The following is a 20,686-nucleotide window of genomic DNA, read 5'->3' on the forward strand; positions in this document are numbered from 1 at the left end:
TGGGAAAAAAGTAAAAAAAATATGATGAATGAAAGCATAAATAATCAGACCGACGCTTGCTAAGACTTTAATCTTTTCAGTGCTTTTACTAATTCACTTTCAGTTATGTACTCGACACTCAACTTCGAAGTACATTTGCTGAAATAATAAAGTAAATTTTACACCATTATCTGAGAAAAAGAAACAATCATTTTGAAGTTCACATTATGACAAATTAATCGCTTATTAACGTACTTACTTTTAGACATTATTAGTTAGAATGATTTAGAGCGAATGGCGCGCTTTCGTTACCGAGACAAGTGTCAGATTGATTAGTGAGGGGACATAAACGTTTATATTTTAATAAGGCTAGTGTTACGCCGATACATCGGCACAGTGTCGGATTTTCTTCCTAACACTACTTAGTTTAAAAACTTACAATAATTTTCTTTCATAAAAATACATTTTTGTAACAATTACACATTGTCTTTATTTTCTTTCGCTACCAAACAAAACTATTTCAATATTGAAAACAACGGACGTCTGTTTACTATTTAACGAACGTGAATAATTAACTAGTCGAGTTGTGGGTCAGTCGCAGAATTTATTGACACAGAGAACATTGAACTGTGCATACTTGTATTGGATAACGGATGGATACTGAACGATGTTATTTCGATAATTCGATATTGACGCGCCGCGCCGGATGCCTAATCATCGCATACACGGACAATACATCAAATGTACTATATTCTGATGTAATTCGGAATATTAACAGGGAGGATGCAGTGCTGTGTATTGTATGCATTTAGATACATAACATAATACCTGGTTATCGTTATTGTTTGAAGGATAATAGTTAAATTAGGATAGTTATAAGTTGTTTGTGTAAAATATAAATGAAAATAAAGTGTCTTTAAATATGTTCCTATTTCCACACGCAGCTAGCCGCGCGACTCTGGTTGCCGGCGGCTGTGGTTTTGTATAGCAGTCACGGCCGCAGCAGCAGAACTTTGACATACGACTCCATACAAAAGGAGATTAGAGTCGCACGGCTTGCCACTAAGTGGAAATTGGATTTAATGGTTGAGCAAAAGATGAGTTAATTAATTTAATAGCGAACAATTTAAGGAAACTAACACAAGCCGAACAACAATTCGTACGACCGATGAAAGTTAACACGCCGTGTAACATAATCTTTATTTATAGATGTTTCAGTGTGTATCGAATTCGTAATGCTACGTGCGAGTGTGAGGTCATAGGGCATCTGGCGATCGAACATGTGTTGCTGCTTTTTATCGGTACAACAAAACATTTGATAACGTCTAAATTAATCTATGGTATTTTACATTTTTGTTTATTAAAAATAATAATTTACAAAAAACATATGTTTCTTTCTAAGCTCAAATAAAATATCTCTATCCACATGGGTTTTATTCACAATAGGGACCTTACGTATACTCAATGATTCCTTTGTCGGAGATGAATAGCCTTTTATGGTCCACTGGCGAAATGCTTGCCCTAATATTGGATAAAATTTAATTATCTAAACGTTTTTCTTCACACAGGATTCATAAAAACGTATCAAATTACAAACATAAACACCGATTCAATATAGTTTTTTGGAACTATTACTTGTTGCATTATAAAAAGAATTTTTAACAAAAAATGCTACAGTTTTAGCTTCATTTATTATTAACTGATACTAACCATCATCGTAGTTCTAACTCGTTATAATACTGAGAACATATTTCATATCGCACAGTACATTGACGTAGAAAGTAATAATGTGCTGTCGAACAGACAGCTCATTTTGTCGCTGTATGTTGTGAACGTCACATAAAGCGAGAAGAGTTTCCTGTTTTCGCGAGATGCAGTCCTTTTAATTACAACGGGCAAAGATCAAATGCCGATGAGAATGACGCAGTCGCGCTTTGTCACATTCTTCTTTAAAAGAGGTTGAGGCGCAAGGAATAGTTTGCAGATTAAAGTCTCGGAAAGGGGGACATATTACTGCGCGTGTTGTCGCAAACATTTGGGTTAATTACTCTGAAAACATGAAATAAGAAAGTTGTCAGCGTTTGTGCACGATATAAAATTCTAAACAATGGTTGTTCAATCCTTAATAGGCTTTGTAGCTCAAACTTTATGCGCAATTCATATTTAGGCAATATTAAAACATATCTAATAAATATCAATGCTAACTTTTGTACCGTAAACATGATAAAGTTTTAAAGTCAAAACCCCAATTCGCAATTTCTAAACATTTATTCAAAGAATCTTTAGCAAATCCCAACTTTTTTAACGAAATCTGTTAACTTACCGCGTTTCAATCGAAGTGAACGTTATTTTCCATACGTAATAAGATAATAAGCACGTTGCCGTTTACAGAGTAAAGTCGAGTAGACTTCGTCTGAGCCGACTTCGTCCGACAAGAAACTTTCATTGAGCTCCATTCGCGGCGCAGCTTCAAAGATATTTTTTGCACGATGTAAATCTGAGCAACGTAATGGGAAAAGTTATAACAAGCATTCAAAACGTATTACGTGTCGTTAATATTCCGACAAGTCGTCGACGTAGCGTAGGTAACTCTATAAAAGTTCAATGATAAAGTCTTCGACGCATTTGTAATATGAATATAAAACAGAACAGACTGGACTATTAAGCTCGAAAGCGGTATTTTCGATTTATTATTTCTCTTTTAGAAATGTCACGAGTATGTATTAATGTTTGTAAATATGTCCATTTTGTGACCGACTTTATAAAGAGTAAAATTAGGTTTGTAATCTATTTAAAATATTTTTGGAGAAAAGTTAATCCGAGTTTACTTTTTCGTGAATTTTCCTAACAGAATATTACTTTTAAATAGTGAAGTAATAATAGACTGCTAGGATAATAGTTTAGAGTTGTAAAAGTTTTATCGTTTGCTTGCTTGTTGCATACAATGTTCTTAAATTTTGCATGCGGGTCGGGCGATCTAAAATTTAGCGTCGTTAAAATATGAAGTTTTAATTAAAAGAAACTGAGATAACCTATTTTAATATTTGTATTAAACGAACCGAGATATCGTAGTTAACAATTATGCATGTCACTTTTATTAGCATCGATTGGAGAGAAATATTAGGAATATCTTAAACACGAATATCTTGCAAAACTATACATTTATCAATTTGTAAACGTAAACCCGTAAATGTTTTCTACATTGAGCGAACGTAAACGATCACGACTGCTAATATCGCTATAGGGTGGCAAAGGAAGGTGGAAGGTGGATGAATGTCAACATACTAAGGTAACCTCCCCCTTCTGATGTGTTGCAATTATAAAAGAAGCCTTCCCTTTTCCCTGAAGCTTCGCGAATAGTGACAAACGCATTGATAGCAGTTGAATGAACGGAGAAATAGGTACATCACTACTGTATGAGTATTTAATAGTGGACTGTCAAGTCTATTGCTGGTGTGAAAGCTTTTGTTGGAATAAAAAAATTGGAAATTTGTCATAGATAAAGAACATAGTCTGGAAGAACACATAGAACAATATTATGTTTATTTTTTTAATTCCGCGCGGACGGTGTCACGGGCGTTAAGTATTAATCAATCCAAAATAACATATATTTTTTTTCACTTCCAAGGACGTATAAAAAATTGTATAATTATTAATTTATCATGGAACTAATATTAAATATTAAATTTTTAAGTACTTAATATTTGTAGCATGATGTTAGTATTAAGATATGCCAAGGTCTTATCAATATGTGAATATTCGCTTAACATATTTATAATGCATATTTAACTTTTGATCTAAAGTTTCTGACAGTGTCTGTTAATCAATAATATTATCGTAAATATTATTCCAAATGTATAATTCAAAATATTATGTTGTCTAAACTGTAAATGTCAAAACGCACGATTGACTGCAAGTTATAGGAACAACGTTCTATGACTCCATAGCCATGTTAATAGACAAACAGACAAACAGATATTCTTCATCGTAAATTCGGAAATACCTCGGTATATGATATTTGAAGGCGAGACATTCGGTAAGAGGAATCATTTTGTTTCTTTGTAAATATAACTTATTTACATGATAACCTAAATAACATAATTAATAGTCTTTTCTAAAATTTCAGAGTAAATAATAATTCCACCAATTAACTATTATTATGCCGAAGATAAATGTACGATACATAAATGAAATTAAAGGTCTAATGTGAAACTTAAATCTAAAGTAGACGAGGGCCATGACGTTACAAGGATTTACATTTAAAATCACGTCGAATCCGAAGTGCTAATTGACAATTTAAGCGGTTCGGTAAAAGGGTACGACGCACCCTCTAAGAACAGATTTCGTATAAATGGGAAAGGTTTCCGTTTGGCAACCCATTATTTGCTCAGGGGTTTAAAAGAAAATGTTTTTAATCGTAACGAAATCCTTTTCTACTTACTTTGTTTATATAATAGAGGACGAACAAAAAAAGAAAAAAAAACTACAAATCCTTTTTGTGGGAACCACGCAAATATTTGCACAACACAATGGGTGCTGAAATTTGAATACTACAGTACTGAAAGAAAATTTACTGTGTCACTTGTTTTTAGGATATCTCGACTATTGTATATATAACTTTCATGTTGACTATGGTAAAGTTTTTTTTTTATGAATGATGAATACACATTTGTTATGTCAGGAAAACAAATATTTATATACCTAGCCTTTAGATTCCCATAGCTAGAAGCCTCTTAAATAAAGAACTGTTTAATATATTTCCTTAGTAAATTCTCTGCTTGATATATTTTGAAATATTTCACACAACAAAGCTTCCATACACATAATGTGGGATAAATTGAGAGCCCGTCTGTGACAGCTCTACAAACAATGTCACATTGTTTGTAGAGCTGTAATTTCTTGAGTGTTAACAGAACATATTATTGATCACAAACGTGTCAATGTCTTTCGTTAGTTGCAGTATGACATTAAAGACACAAATTATGTTTCATTGGCATAAGTTTCCTAGCTATTGTTTAAAAAATTATTGGTTTTTAGACTAACCATTTTATACGATTTGATATAAGCGACATTGAAAAAGTTATGAACTTGCCCTTGTCCCTACAGAGGTTCTATCATATTTGAATTCACTCTCTTCTTACCCATGTCCTCTTTCACACAATCCATCCATTCTATCTTCGGTTTTCCTCTAACTTTGGTGGCTACAACATTCCATATTCAAATTTTTTTATGACACACTTTTTGATTTATGTGAACATCCCTCCACATAAAATGTCTATACGTTATTTAAAGTTTTATTTTGCTTTTAATTAAAACTATAACGAACGTTTAGGAAATTAATGTTAAGATAAACGTTACGTGATAATATGAGTCGTCAACGGAAACGATAACATCGACCACCTTGAGATGAGACGACTGCGTAACCCTGATTTTACGTGTTTAACATTCTGGCAACCGTATACTATGACTTACAAAACAGTTAACAGAATTAAAAGATTTCTTACCGTTGGTTTCCGAGACTATAATCTTTAAAACATATCGTCATTTCTGTCTTTATCTTTTTCAAAACAGAGATAATATGTTTTAAACGGGGATTTAGGTCTCAGGAACCCACGGTAATACGGTTACCGATGCCGAAAAATAGGCAAATATGTCAAGGGTAAATTTAATTAATGCTACGCAGTAAAGTTTTGTTACATGTTTAATTACACAGCTGTGTTACTGAATTTAATTTATTACAAGGCAAGTAAGACGACAATGTCACTAGGTCTGCGGCAAATAGTTATTCTGCTATTGTGATGTATTACTTAGAATGGCTTACAAGGTTAAGGATGAAATAGAGTGTAGCATTTATTTACTTATTTATAATGTTACTAGCTTTCGCCTGCGACTCCGTCCGCGCGGAATTAAAAAAAAACATAATAAGTAGCTTACGTATTCTTCCAGACTATCTTCTACATGTATTCCAAATTTCATCAACATCCGGTCAGCCGTTCTGGAAATCCCTTCAAAACAAACATCTATCCATCCATCTAAACTATTCATTTATAATATTAGTAAGACTAGCTTTCGCCCGCGACTCAGTCTGCGCGGAATTTAAAAAAACGTAGTAAGTAGCCTGAGTGTTCTTCCAGACTATTTACTAAATCTATACCAAATTTTTACACGTAAAAGACATACAAATATGAACCAGAGATTTTTACATGTATTAGGGTTTTATAAATATTTTCTAAGATAGGGAAGATCGTAATACAAAACCTTCACGCTTGAAGATATAATAATAGTTAATATCGGAAGCATGTAAAGGATGTGTCATATAGTGTACCAGTACTGTCCACGCCCCAGTTCTTTTTACCTTGTTAAAGGTAATAAAGGATGATATTGAACATTATACGTTATTATATTTTAAATGACAAGCTTTGTAGTAAAATCCAGGAAGCTACAGATGTTCATTTTTCCTAAAATAAAACTAAGCGTATCTTACTAATATTATAAATTCGAATGTTTGAATCGATAGATTGCCATTTGAAGGTAACCAGAAGGGCTATATGGATCACGATAAACTTTGGCTTAAACGTAGAAATAACTGGAAATCTGGAATAACACATATGCTACTAATTAAGTTTTTCTTCAATACCGCACGGTCGGGGTCGCGGGAGAAAGCTAGTATAATTCTTTTTTCGCTAAATAATTTTATTTACTGCGTACTATGTTATTTTTCGTATAAACAATCAGTGGCATTTACATTTGTCTTATAGATAAGATATTATTTTTTATCGAAGAGAAAGTTCCTCGCAATATGTGCTATCTATATGTTTTGTACAGTTTCGGCAGTGAAAACTCACAGTATCATTTGTTCTAACCTTGTTTTATTCCCAGTAGATCAACAGAGGCGGTAACTATTTATAATCCTGCTTCATATTATGAAATCGCTAAAACCGTTCCAGCTCATTCACTAAACACGGGAAGTGCATGGATAATCGTTTTATCTTTAGATTAGTGTGACGTCATATTTATGTGCACACAGTTCCGAGGTCACATACGTTTTTTAACTTAAATCTATCTCCTAAACTACTATTTGTCGCCAGAGAGTCCGTCCACGCGGAATTTTAAAAACCTTATTAGCCTATGTGTTCTTTAAGGCAATGTTCTATATCTATGCCAAATTTCAGTGTGATTTTTCAGCCGTACATGAATCTGTATACCTTCTAACAAAATCCATACATTTGCATACAATATTAGTAAGACATCCTTTACGCAGCGTCAATAGCCTAATGGTTAAAGGTACGGATTTCCGATCACGAGGTCGGGGGTTCGAATCCCGCCATTCTACTATTGTCGTAAACCATATCCTAGCACAAGCTTAGAGTGTAGTTGGAATGGTAAATTTAATATTAGTAAATTTACAAAAAAATCTGCTATTTTATTTTAAAAATAATCCTGATTAAAAATATGAAACAAACATTTTATGGATAAGATAATAATCCATGATTTGTTCCAAAAGATTGAAGTATTTTTTACAAATTGTCGAGTTGATGTCTAGGTTACATATAAAACAAAAAAATAACTACCCAATTAAACGTTCAAGTTGGTAAGCAGAGGAAAGGCGTCAAATCGGTAGTAACTTGATCGTTCTAACGTTCGTTTTACGAGCTTACTCTTTTTACGATGAATTTGGGTTTCGATTGTCGATCAACCTTTTACCTTTTGCAGGCGTCGACGTAACACGTGTTTCGTGAGACTTTATACCCTGTATATTTTAATGTTTTATAAGGTTACAAGTAGAGCTGTTAAATAAAATTTATATAACACTACGAAAAATATATAAAGAGTGACTTTACTTACAACCAATCGTTTAGCCTATTTTTATTTTAAAAAATTGCATTCAGGTTAATTGTATAATGAACAAAAACACACGCAAAACCTTCAAACAAACATCAAAAACAAAACCAAACAATTAGTACGATTAAAACTCATTGTTATTAATTAAATTTCACGACAAAAGGAAATTATCCATGCCAAATACTACTAACGAATAAGGATGAATAATCAGTTGAATCTTTATTGAATTTATTATAATTAAATTGGAATTTAGAACACTCTGTAACAATATCATCGGACACGACTGTACCAGAGGATAACAAGGTCGATTCGCTTTGTGGCATTCTTATGTTAATATGTATTTTATTATGCCATTACACGGTTCGACATATTCATTCGCTTCTGAACATTTAAATGCTGTACCTATATTGAATTTTTGTTAGCGTTACTTTTTTGACAAAAATATAGTTGTCTCTGTTCTTTGAAAGAGAATATGAAGGATGGCAATATTTTTTTCTAAAAATTTTTCGATAATCAAAAACGATATAATCCTTCCAAAAATATTTTAATAACTGTAGCAAATAAATGTTCATATTTTTATATAACGTTAGGGACAACATAACACATTAACACATCTAACGAATAGAGTTACATCTTTAATAGATGTAACTCTTTTCGTCGAATGGGTTCCCACTCTGTTTACCTGGTGACGTCGAGCGAGCTCTGAACGTCGGCGCTATCATGACGGTCTCTGCAAATTAATCGTTCAAATATATATAATAAAACTTACAATAAATACCATAATAGAAACAATATACAGTTTGGTTGTGATAAATAGAACCTTATTCGTCTTACAATGTTTATGTGTTGTAACTTTCGTTTAGCATAAAAATACACAATACCTAAAACGCTCTACTATTAAAGTTGAGCTATTTAAATTAAATCTTCACGGTTATAATGAGAAAAGAGTTTTTTATTTCTACTCAATTTATTTTAATATTTTTTTCTTAGTAAAAGACATTAATTATGTATATTTTTAAAAATAGATATTCTAGATCCTACAGAATTATTAAAATAGGAAACCTATTCAAATTGTTAAAAATATCCGATTAAAAAGAGCGTCAAGGTAATAATCATAATAATTTAAATAAAATACACAAATTAATTTGCGATTTTTACGTAAGACATTTATTGAATATTTAAAATATATATATTTAAATATTCGATATACTCTTATAAAAATAGTAAATGTTGTTGGTGGTTTTCTGCTTTTATTATTTTCTATTACAAACATAATGATCGATATATCTTAATACAATAAATAAAAATTTAAATGTATTTAGCACTTCTACTTTATCCTTATTTGCTACACACAGTAAAAAATGTAAAACAACTGCAACTGTAAAGCTAACTACGTGTCAAAAATATTTATAACTCGCTAAAAAACCAGTACACGCTATTTTCATAACAAAGGCATAGTCCATTGGGTTTGAAATCCAATGGCAAGTTTAAATTGCATCCTCTACGTAATGATAAGGAAACATAGGTGTCGGTTGAAGGTGAAGGATGTGGGTCATTTGCGAGCGTACGTCACTTCACAACGGTGTTATACCAATATTGAATTAACGAACTACGAATAATTGGAGAGAAAGTGTGCCTTTTCTATTAACTATAAACGCCTGTCTAACATTTCCGACTGCTCTACGGCGGTTGGAATACAAACATCCATTTAGTGTATGTTTCCATTGTTCATTCGAGCGTCACGAATCGGAGACGCAGGAAACGGACGATCAGATTACTTAAATTTAAAAGCTCGTCTCCGTCACGGTTCAATGAAAACGTAAATGTAACTGCCAACAACATAATATATCACAGTGTCGATGTATGTCGTAGTTCTTATTTCATCAGAAAATAATTTAATAATTAGAGTTTTTTATTTACTTTGAATGCAATGATTTTAGATCCCTTACAGATTTATACAAACAGTTAGTTTCAATAGTAGACGACTTTTCAGAACTATGATCGAATTTAGTACCAATATGAAGTAAATGATAAAAAAAAAGTCATCATCTCAAGTAATTAAGAGAGACACAAAATCAATATTACGTGGTGTCGAAAGCTTAAATGTCTTGCCAGTTGGCGATCACATCTGTTGGCCTACGAATTGAATTGGCCCAAAGTCAGAACTAAAATAAGCGGTTTCGTATTTTGGAGGCAGAAAACTTGAAGCATGGTCGGGACATCACAACACTGGGCACGTATTTACGAAACTGTCCACGGAGTTAGCGAAGGCCGCGTATCGACTTTTTACGTTCACGATGTGCCTTATAGAAATTACACATTAGTACTGACCTTTGTATTGACCTTTGTCGTTCGATGGTCGATTAAAAGAGGGTGAACACGACTTTTTGCCTGAATTCCGGTACAATGATCTACATAAAGATAAATGTCGTGTTTTTTATCTATAGCTGATTATATACCTTTGTGATTGGTTACAGATTCATTTAGTTGCCATTAATTGACCATTGTAAAAACAACTATAGTTACTGTGGTGCTTTACCTGGAGACTTATTCAAACTGTTGTGTGAGTCTACACTACTGTTATCAATCTCTAGTTATATAGTCTTTGACCTTAATACCTTCTCTATATTATGAATATGATCGACAGTTATCCTACATAATGTATAATTGATTACTTGTTCTTACATTTATGCGTCAATGAGGGAAACAAATTATGTTAATAATTGCAAATTCACGTTATAAAATCATTATGTATTAAGTATGTAATTAAGCGATAACCGGCTTCGAGTCTAAACAGTTATTATTTGATATTTACGTCAGTAATTTTATGAATACTTTTATAAATTGCAGATGCAACTCATCGTAGTTAATAATATTATTTATGTAAAAAGCATTTAGAATATATTTGTCAAAGATTACAAGTACATATTATAGTTCAACATAGGTAGGAAATTATGGTAAAATAATATAAAAATTAGCTTAAGTGCTATTTTTTATAGAAAACGTAATAGGCGTGATTCTTTTATAAAATCGACATGTTACTAATATTATAAATGCGAATGTTTGGATGGACGTTTGTTTGGTATCTCCAGAACGGCTGAACGGATCTCGATGAAATTTGGTATACATATAGAACAAAGTCTGGAATAACACATAGGCTACTAATTATGTTTTTTTTTAATTCCGCGTGGTCAAAGGCGCGGGCGACAGCTATGTAAAATAAAGAGAAGCACGTATTTATAATCCCCAAGGCCCGTGCAGACGGGCGCGGCGCCACGCATCAGCAGAGGCGGCAAATAGAGCCCAGATCCTGCGCGTCGTGTGAACCGGCCGCGCCCCACAATCAGCCTATTCTATTTGTTAAACAAGTACAATGCCGATCAGAACTTGTGCATCATATGTCGACTAAATACACTTTAATATGCGCCGTTTATATGAAAAAAAGTGGAAGAAAATACATTTAGTGTGATGTGATCAAACTAATCTTTGTATCTTGTTGTTAATGAAAGATAAGATAAAAGACTTCTTTTTCTTCTTTTCTTTAAAACAATAAGAATGTAAAGGAATTACTACTTATAATATGTTTGAATACTCACAGATAACAGAAACAACTAAGTAATCAAAATAGTTTAAAAACCCTATCGAACAAATAATAAAAATAAACATAAGTTTCAATTTTAGATAAGAATCAAGAATGATATATATTACAAAATATGCACCATAGATTTCCCAACAAATAAAAATATCAGTCGCTAAATAATTTACGTAATTCGTTATATAAATCTTATTGAGATAGATAGTAATATTATGGTAAGTGATTTTGAGATAAATGTAAAAATAAAAAAGACTGCTCTATGTTACCTGATATTACTCAAACTGAATTTAATATTGTTAAAATAAAATAGCGTAGAATACGAAGGAAAAATACTGATCGTTTGTATGATTGTAGCTTGGAGTATCCCTGAATGAATATTCATATTACGTAACCCCTTTGCGGTTAATGAATGGAAACTGAATCATCGAATAAACGTATTGGCTTAAATTAAACGAATATACCGACTCTATAAGTTTCCAAACTAAGCAGTTATTTTCCTACATTTATAAACATTCTGATGAAAACTTCCGTTGCTAAATAAACGAATTTCATTAATAAAAAGTTATATTTCTTTTGACTTATTTCTTAAAATCATATTTAAATTATTTATAAAATGTAATCCTTTGGTTGTTGAAATTTTGATAATATATTTCAATAGGCCTTGAAGAGTTTTTGAAAAGACCATGAAAATGTTATGCTTATGGTAGACAAATATTCAAAGAAATTACTTATCGAAATTAATACTCCAAAAATAATGATAAATTTATTTAACACAGGGTGATCGTAATTGAGTTAACCTTTCACATAAAATCTTGTGTAGGCCTAGCGTTAATTAAATGCAATTTAGAACTGAGAGGGCGTGATGGTAACCTTTTACACCCACGTAATAGACATTTGATTAATTCAATCTTTTTATTTATCTTTATAGGTTATTACCAACTACCTTTATTTTACTAAACGCTGACCACTAATACCTTAACTTTAAATAAAGAACATTATGAGCCCTCTCAAAAATAGTCGGAGAATCGTGAAATATAATCTGAAAACAAAAGGTAAACGGTATTTTGTTGAAAAATGGTCACCCGCTCAAATAAAGCAATACTTAGAAAACTCTTGTTCTTTGATAATATTTGTCAAACAATGAATAAAATGGGATGGAAATGCATTCAAATTTCTTGGTCGAATGAAAACAAACAGAAACATCGGAGAAAGTTTAGAACAATTTCGTTATCTCAATTCTTTCGTATTTTATGCTTAAAATAACTTTATTGTTGTTTCAATAAATCCTTTCTAGAAATGTATTTTATCTTGTCTTATCAGGTAATATTTAATTTAGAATTAAAACTTTGTGATTTATCGACTATGTCACAAAATATTTAAGTACCCGTCCTCGTAGACATTTTCAAATTACACGTAAGTTGAATTTGGTCAGTTCGATCAAAGACCTTACAAATGACTGCTTTCATACGTTAGGTTCATTTGATACGGTCTAGCTTGAAAACTTTTTTGATTACAGTACGGACAAAGTTTATCCCGCAGTTTCGGCGTTTATTCACCAGTGTTTAGTCGACGAATTAGTGGAACATCATGTTTACTTTAACTGCATGCTCTATGCATTATCGAGATCCTGATATATAAGCTTGTATAAGCAGCTTATTAAACTTTCTAGTGTTTCTAATGTGCTAAGAATTTCGGTAAATAGAAAACAAAGCCCCATTAGTATAAACTCTAATTTATGAACTACATATATTTAATCATTAAAATTGTTGCATACAAATGCTTTATGAAATGGTAATTCGTTATCCAATTAATTAGGTTATTGCAGCGGATGTTAATTAAACATAATAGGGGGATTACCGTGACCATGGTGTGGACGGGAAGGGGAAGGGCGCGGCTGGTCACATCCCTGACCTCGATATATCACTATCGTCTTCTAACTACCGAGTAACCTTGCCTGACAATCCGCATTATGCTAAATTACCGCAAATAAAATCGCCTAATCTAGGCTAACGATTCGGTGAGCCCTTGTTTTTTAAGGTTTTATCAAGATGGCGATAATCTAAGTTGAAACTTTACAACTTCGTACTTACGATTTTTTTTACTTATATTACAAATACGAAAGTTTACATGGATGTTTGTTTGAAGGTATCCTCCGGAACGGCCTAACGAATCTTGATGAAATTTGACACAGATGTAGAACATAGTCTGGGAGAATACATACACAATATCTTTTTTAAATCCAAGCGGACGGAGTCGCGGACGACAATAAGTATTAGAATATAAATAACCAGCGGATAAGTCATTATATAAATGTCACTTGTGTAGTTTATACTTTAGTATTTAAGCACATTTTAAATACAATTTATTTCATACTTAACCTTTGTGTTTCCTCTCTAGACCTTGTTAAGTATCACAAATATAAAGCGTTACGAAGTGTAATAAAATAAAGTGCTCGGTAGCAGTCAGCCGACGCCTCCGACGCTGCCTCGGGTGAGATATCTCACGTTTAAGCCTGTACCTGTATCGTTACAGTTATCGTAAAAGTTTCGTGTTAACCTTTAATACGTAACGAGTAACTTTAGAGGGCGTATTTAATTTAAACGCCTCAACTTCGCTAACTAATGGGTGCATTTCATTTCATTAGTTAACGTTTCATTTTGTTTTGTAAATTGAAATTAGCATTCGTGGAACACAAACAGTAATGTTGTGTAATAAATAATTAGTTTGTATGCGGAGTTGCTTAGTTCAAATACTCTTTGAAAATCTTCATATACGTTACTACTATTACATTCTAAACATTATCTGAAAGAACACAGGCTTATAATTAAGTTTTTTTTATTAAAATGGTTTGGATAAAGCATAGTGCGTAAATAAAAATAAAAATTGTAACTATGACAATTTGCATTGAAAATTATAAATATTAAAGCATATTGTACTTTTCATTTAGAACACAAAAGTCGTAATAATAGGTAATAATAGTGGAATATCAAGCAAGAAAACTTTATGGATTTATTTAAGGGCAATTTAACATGACAATATTTGAAATGATATTATTTAACATTTTTATATTAATATTTTTAATAGATTATGTTCTTCGTTTTTAAGATATATTCATTTAGGTATATTATTCATGGAATTTTATTAAAAGACCTTCGCTTTAGATTACGAATGGATGTGATTAATTTGAAAAAAATCTATGTATTCTTTATTACCAATTATAAATCGAATTAAAAATTGTTAACAAGTGTAATATAAACAATTATTTCTTGTATAAAATACAAAATAAATTATAAAAATGTCATAATAATATATCAACATAGTAACGCTCGTAAAAGAACCGGTTGACAAAGATAAAATAATACGAAAATACTACGATAAAAGATATTACACAAAACGACCTTCGATATTGAGACGCCGTTAGTGTCGCCGCTAATCTAACAATCAAACACAACGGCTAATTCATTAACAAATTCCCAAACGTACTTACGTCAGTGAGTTAACAGAGTATCCCTTTTATTCGGTAATACGATCACGTGGAGTACACACGGGCCGTCGGCGCCCATTAACTTATCAGTAACTCGATTAGGTTATACATTTAGGTATTATTGCACACAACAGATTCAATCAGACAAGGGGGTACGGAGAGGGAGGGAAAATCACCACGCGAGTGTCGGAAAACTCGCGGAAAATCGAAGCGACGAAGCCACGTGCGCTGTATCGGACGACTGCGGTTAGACTGATGTTAGGTGCTGTGATAACACCGCGCGACGCGATACCGTACACCCCATTTGTAAACGGAAAACAATGGAAACAGATCACTACAACGTGTGAAGAAAATTAACTGCCCAAACATATTTGGAACAAGTGTAGCAATTTTTCAGTACTGAAAACTGAAAGGTGTATTTTATTAACAGCGAGAAGTTTTCGTTTGTTTTATTTTTATAGTACCATTACTAATTAGAAAACTTAATTATGTAACCAAGCAAGTCACCCATAATAAACAATGGAATTCTAAAATATTTTAAATTAATAAAAGATTTTTAAGTTATTTATGCAAATAGTAAAGACGATAAATAATTTCTTAATTGTTTTTTTTATAATAATTTGTAATCGTATACAATATATTTAATTCTAGAAACTATAGGAAGAGGTTATAAGTAAATTCCATATTAACATGGTAAAGCGTCTAAACTCATTTGAAATGTAATATATAAAGGTAGCGCGCGACGCCGCACCGAGGGAATTAGTGGAATATTTCATTTTAATAATATATTTTAGCGTCGCCCTTAAATTCGCACGTCGTCCGGCGAGATAGGAAGGGCCGAAAATAAACGGGAACAAAATAGCTGAAAATAAACCGCCAGCGGGCCACGGCTACTTGCTTTGAATTGCATTACAAGATGAAGTCTTCATTCAAGTCTACAATTCACACTGCAGTTTTTAATTACCGAAATGAAATAGGTTACAGCAGCAACTTGATGTGTACGGCCATATAGTCAAGACTGAAACGACAAATGAAGTGATAAGAAGTTATTCTTACTTAATTTGTAATTAAGTGTAATTTTTACAACGACAAAGTTATCTCGCCGTCAGTTAAAATCCACAATGTAATCAGCGGTCGTGGGAGAGCTCGCGGCTCGGAGGACAACATTAATTAGAGCCACGCTTAGATTAATAACGGACCCCAACACGCTGTCTGGACTTCTCATTTTATACTAACTACGATACAAAGCAGTTATCCAATGTCCCCTATGTGGAAATCGTGACAAATGTTGAAAAAAAAAGAATTTCCAGGAAATTGTAAACCTTTCTAGCAAAAGAAAAAGGTTGACTATTTAACTATCAGTTAACTTATATGTTTTTATTTTAAAGATTTTTTCAAATCATGGTGCTTTTAGTTGACTGAAATTGTCCCCAACTCGCTTCTACAAATTATGATATTATTCCAAACAATCTACGTATGAATTTACGTACGAACTCACTCAATATAACAACGTGCTAACTGCTGAAACTTTGGCAAGTGTTAACGTGAACTTTGTTAAACTGATACATTGTTATACATCGGAGTTTCTTAAACTTACGAATATTAGTTTGTAACAGTATGGTTAAAGTAAATAATCCAAATTGTTTGTTTATTAAGCAAAGAATATAAAAATAATAACGAAATGAACCGATGTTAAATTAAAAACGAAACATTCATTTTAGCCTAACTATATTTATAACGACAGATGAAAAACGAGAAAGCTCTATGTTTATATGAATAATTTTTTGAGTGATTTTTTTTGTAAACCATACTCTTATGACCTGTAATTTTAATATTACCAATAAATTGTATTGTATTGAAGCTTAGGTATTCGTTTTGACTGAAAGTGTATCCATAAAAGCTACCAATGAAGCCTCTACCTAGTACAAGTTCATAATAATTACTATTATGTAAAATTATAGCAATAATGTAATGCAATATTCATTTCGCATAATTATTCATAAACTGTATTAATTAATACGGGTCAATATCGACAATTATCAAGGTATTGAAACCAGTCTCTATTATTATTCTCTATATAAATGAATGTATGGTAAGTAAATAACTAACAAACCAACAAATGACTCACGACAATAACTTAGAGGGATAGGTAGAGATTTCCATTACCTATTAGCTAAGAGTTTTAGCGAGAATTAAAAAAAAACCTTTTAGTCTATGTGTTCTTCCAGACTATGTCTTACATCCATAACAAATTTCATAAAGATCCGTTGAGTCGTTCCGAAAATACCTTCTAACAAACATCCATTCATCCAAACATTCACATTTATTAAGTAAGTACGTTTACTCAAATCTACAAACTGCAAAAAGCGAACCGTAATTTTCGCAATTGCGCCATCTATTTAAAAATACTCTAATCCAAAAATATAAGGAAAATTTCGTTATGATGCGTGGGTCCACAGTTGTAAAGTTTTTATGAAGGCCCTTACTATTGTAAGGAAATCTTATTTTTTTGTGACGATCTACGCCGTAAACCTTAAAAGCACTTTTGCCAAGATTATATTTCCACATAAAATGCTGAGCCTAATGACACGAAAAAGAATTTGTGTGTATTTATATCATATTGGAATATATTTCATTTACTTAACCATTGACTTCTTAACTCAATATTTATTGCTCATGAATTTATTTTTTAAACATAATATTTTACATGATTACCTAATTAAATCCTGTAGTAAAAAGATTGTTGTAAATTGAAGATTTTTATACTATATTTGTAACTTAACTCGATAGATGGAGTACCTATCGCCGATTTAGCTTTATTATACAATATTTTACTTAATTTAATAGTTTATCTTCTTTTGCCATATCGTTTTTATAAAATCAAAATATAGTTCTATGAATCTTTGGTGGTCATATATCTTAAATTCTATTGTTTTATGATTTTCCTACAATAGAATCAATAGCCACCTAGCGGTGATCGAGCAAACGTTTCTCAAAGTTTCTGTTTACGTAAAATAGATGGCGCTAATTTAGAAGTTATTACGAAAAACTTACAGGTGAACCCATAAATTAATTTTATTTAATTTTTAAAATTTAAAATAATAAAATATTAACTGTCATCATATTATAAAGCGTCAGGCCAAAGAGCACAGTTTATTTTGTTACATTTCATTAAGTTACGCTTAATATTACGAGACCTCATTAAAACAGCAGCAATAAACAATCAATTTTGATGCTTACTTTACTAATAATAAAATGGCGCGTAAAATAAATATAGGTAGTTATACGCTAAGAAGTAAAAAGTTGATCAAAGGTATGAAATGACCACCGCTTTGTGGTTAATCCGAAGTGTGTAACCTATTCATTGCTTAATACTTTCTGGTTAATTATTATTCATACACGTAGTTTAAAGTGTACTTTAGTAAAATTATTTGTACGTAAAAATCGTAACAGTAAACAATCTTTTATAATATTTTATAAATTGAATGTCACACTAATGTTATTTGGATTAAGTGCACTTTCACATTATTCATTATTGGTTGATTATATCAGATCTGTGGCCCACTAAAATGCCTTGATATGTTTTATTAAACACCTGGACGTAACCATAGTCTGGTAACAAACTCACTGTCCCTTTTATAGTAAAGCCTACCTAAAGCAAGGAATATAATGTACTCGTAGGCATCTAATTCAAAGTTTTAATTATAATTACATGTTGTGTTGTTGCGTTTACTTTGATAAAGATAATTCCGTTTACGTACGCAGTTAATCTTATTTCAGTGCCGATTAAGAACAACAAGATAACAATCATGCAACTGCCTCGGAGCGAAAATGAACTGAAAGTTTAAATTCAAATTGTCAAATAAAAATTCTAGAGTTCATTGAATGCAAAAATTCTGGTGTAGAAATTCATTTAAGTATTAAGAATGCATTGAAAAATAAACTACAACTATTCATTAGTGTGTATATATTCATTACCAATGTCATTATTTCTGTATTTGTAAATAGTGTGTATTGTGTAAAACTAAAACCATAAGATAAGACCTAGATAGATTCTAGTTCAAAATTCTCTAACACGCATACAGGAAGTATCGTGCGGTTTGTAGTACAGCACGTAAACGACATAATGCACTAGCTATACGCAAGCCTAACAAGTTCAAACGCTTCCCCCACCGTGACGTCACTTCCGCAGTCAAATCGTTTCCGGCGCGCCCGCGGGCTCTTTGACATCCCGCTCTTTGTTGGTACCCTCGATACGTCGAATTATCCCCTGGATGACTCGAGCGAACACTCGTTTGGAAAATATACTATCTAAAGTCTGATGTAGTACTATGTAACAAAATGATTACGAAATGAACTCTCCTACAAAAAGAAGGCTTGCTTAATATGTCAGGTTACTAATATATTTCGTTTCAATATTACCTGTTTCATTCTTAGTTAATGCGATTCTAAGTATCGAAGACGGAATACACAATCAAAAAAGCGGAATTGACTTATATGCATGAAATATATTGATTTTAAAATAAACATGAATGGATTTTAAGCACATTATAGATATCATTACCTAGTTACTTCGTGTGCTATTTAATGTTCAAACAACGGAGAATAAACAGGAAGATAAAGTAAAAAAAACAACGGCAAATATCGTGAAGGCTTGAGTGGTCACGGACCGTCACGGACGGTCGGGTGGGTCGTCAACGGTAAGCATTTAAGGTATAAAGAAAAATAAATATTTAATACCTACCAGGTAAAACACGTGTTTACTTGTGTTGACTCATTACAGTTCTGGATTTATTTTTGTTTTAAGTGTTAGATGTAACCGTGATTTGGCACTGTCGAAACAAATGCAACAAAATGTTCATCCATCTTCTTATCAAAATAAAGAGATTATTATTTTGTACATGTGTTTCCAAAAGGTAATCTCTGAGTATCATTTATTTTTTACAATTGTTTACAAAGATACTTCTATAAAACACTACCTAATATCAACATCCATATGTAATTTTTGTTTGCAATCATTTACCTTTTTGGAACGTAATAATTTTGTGAACAATATCTTCCTGTTACGTACATTTAGCACACAGATTAGAAATCACAATCCAGAACGAAATACAATTTGCATAGCTTCGTCCAGACCGTACATAATCAGAACTACCAATAGATAGGTTTGACGTAAACGGAAGTCGGTTATAGGCTTGTGCTAGCAAGATCTAAATTTCTCGTTGCAACAACATCGGGCTTTACGACTGAATGAAACGTCAGAGCAAGTATAGTCGTACATTATGTGTACACCTACAGTTTGGCAGTGGATTTGTAACGCCAGCCCACCGCAGTGTCCGATTGTTGACGGCTGAATCTATTTTAGTACAATTACGAATTTCTAAATGAAATACTGACAATTTAAAGTGCAAATCTGGCTCGATTATTGCACTCATTATAATCGGATTTTATATTGTGGTAGTTAATTTGTGTTAAAAATAAAAATATTACTAAATTGAAATCTTACTTTCTTTTGACTTAAATAATATTAGTCTCAAATACATTATGCATTCATGTTTTATACATGATAGTGTGTCATCAGAGATAAATAATTTTTTTCTTCAGTAAAATTAGCAAATTTTTTTCGAGTCTTAAAAATTGATGTTAGACTGAACAATCATAAACACGTTTTATTTGAAACCGTGATGTATGAGTCAAAGTGAGGAACGTCAGATACAAAATCTGAAGTTTACTGGTTTAAATCACGGCCTATAACAAAGAGTTTCCGTTTACAATCAACCGTACTA

The 20,686-nt window shown here is 32.0% G+C and overlaps 1 protein-coding gene across 9 annotated transcripts in view; it reads right to left on the minus strand.

Moving 5' to 3' along the window:
- Positions 1 to 20,686, minus strand: part of CAP (Cbl-associated protein) — a 107,198-nt gene that overhangs the window by 35,120 nt on the left and 51,392 nt on the right. For 7 of the 9 annotated variants that reach the window (XM_013309204.1, XM_013309203.1, XM_013309206.1 and 4 more), the window contains one exon: positions 8,504 to 8,551. The exons of the other annotated variants lie outside the window; for them this stretch is intronic. In XM_013309204.1, the coding sequence (XP_013164658.1) occupies positions 8,504 to 8,551 (48 nt within the window). The remainder of the gene's footprint in view (positions 1 to 8,503; positions 8,552 to 20,686) is intronic. 9 annotated transcript variants of the gene reach the window in all.

The sequence above is a fragment of the Papilio xuthus genome, unplaced genomic scaffold, assembly GCF_000836235.2.
Source record: "Papilio xuthus unplaced genomic scaffold, Pxut_1.1 DF827777.1, whole genome shotgun sequence".
Taxonomy (NCBI): domain Eukaryota; kingdom Metazoa; phylum Arthropoda; class Insecta; order Lepidoptera; family Papilionidae; genus Papilio; species Papilio xuthus.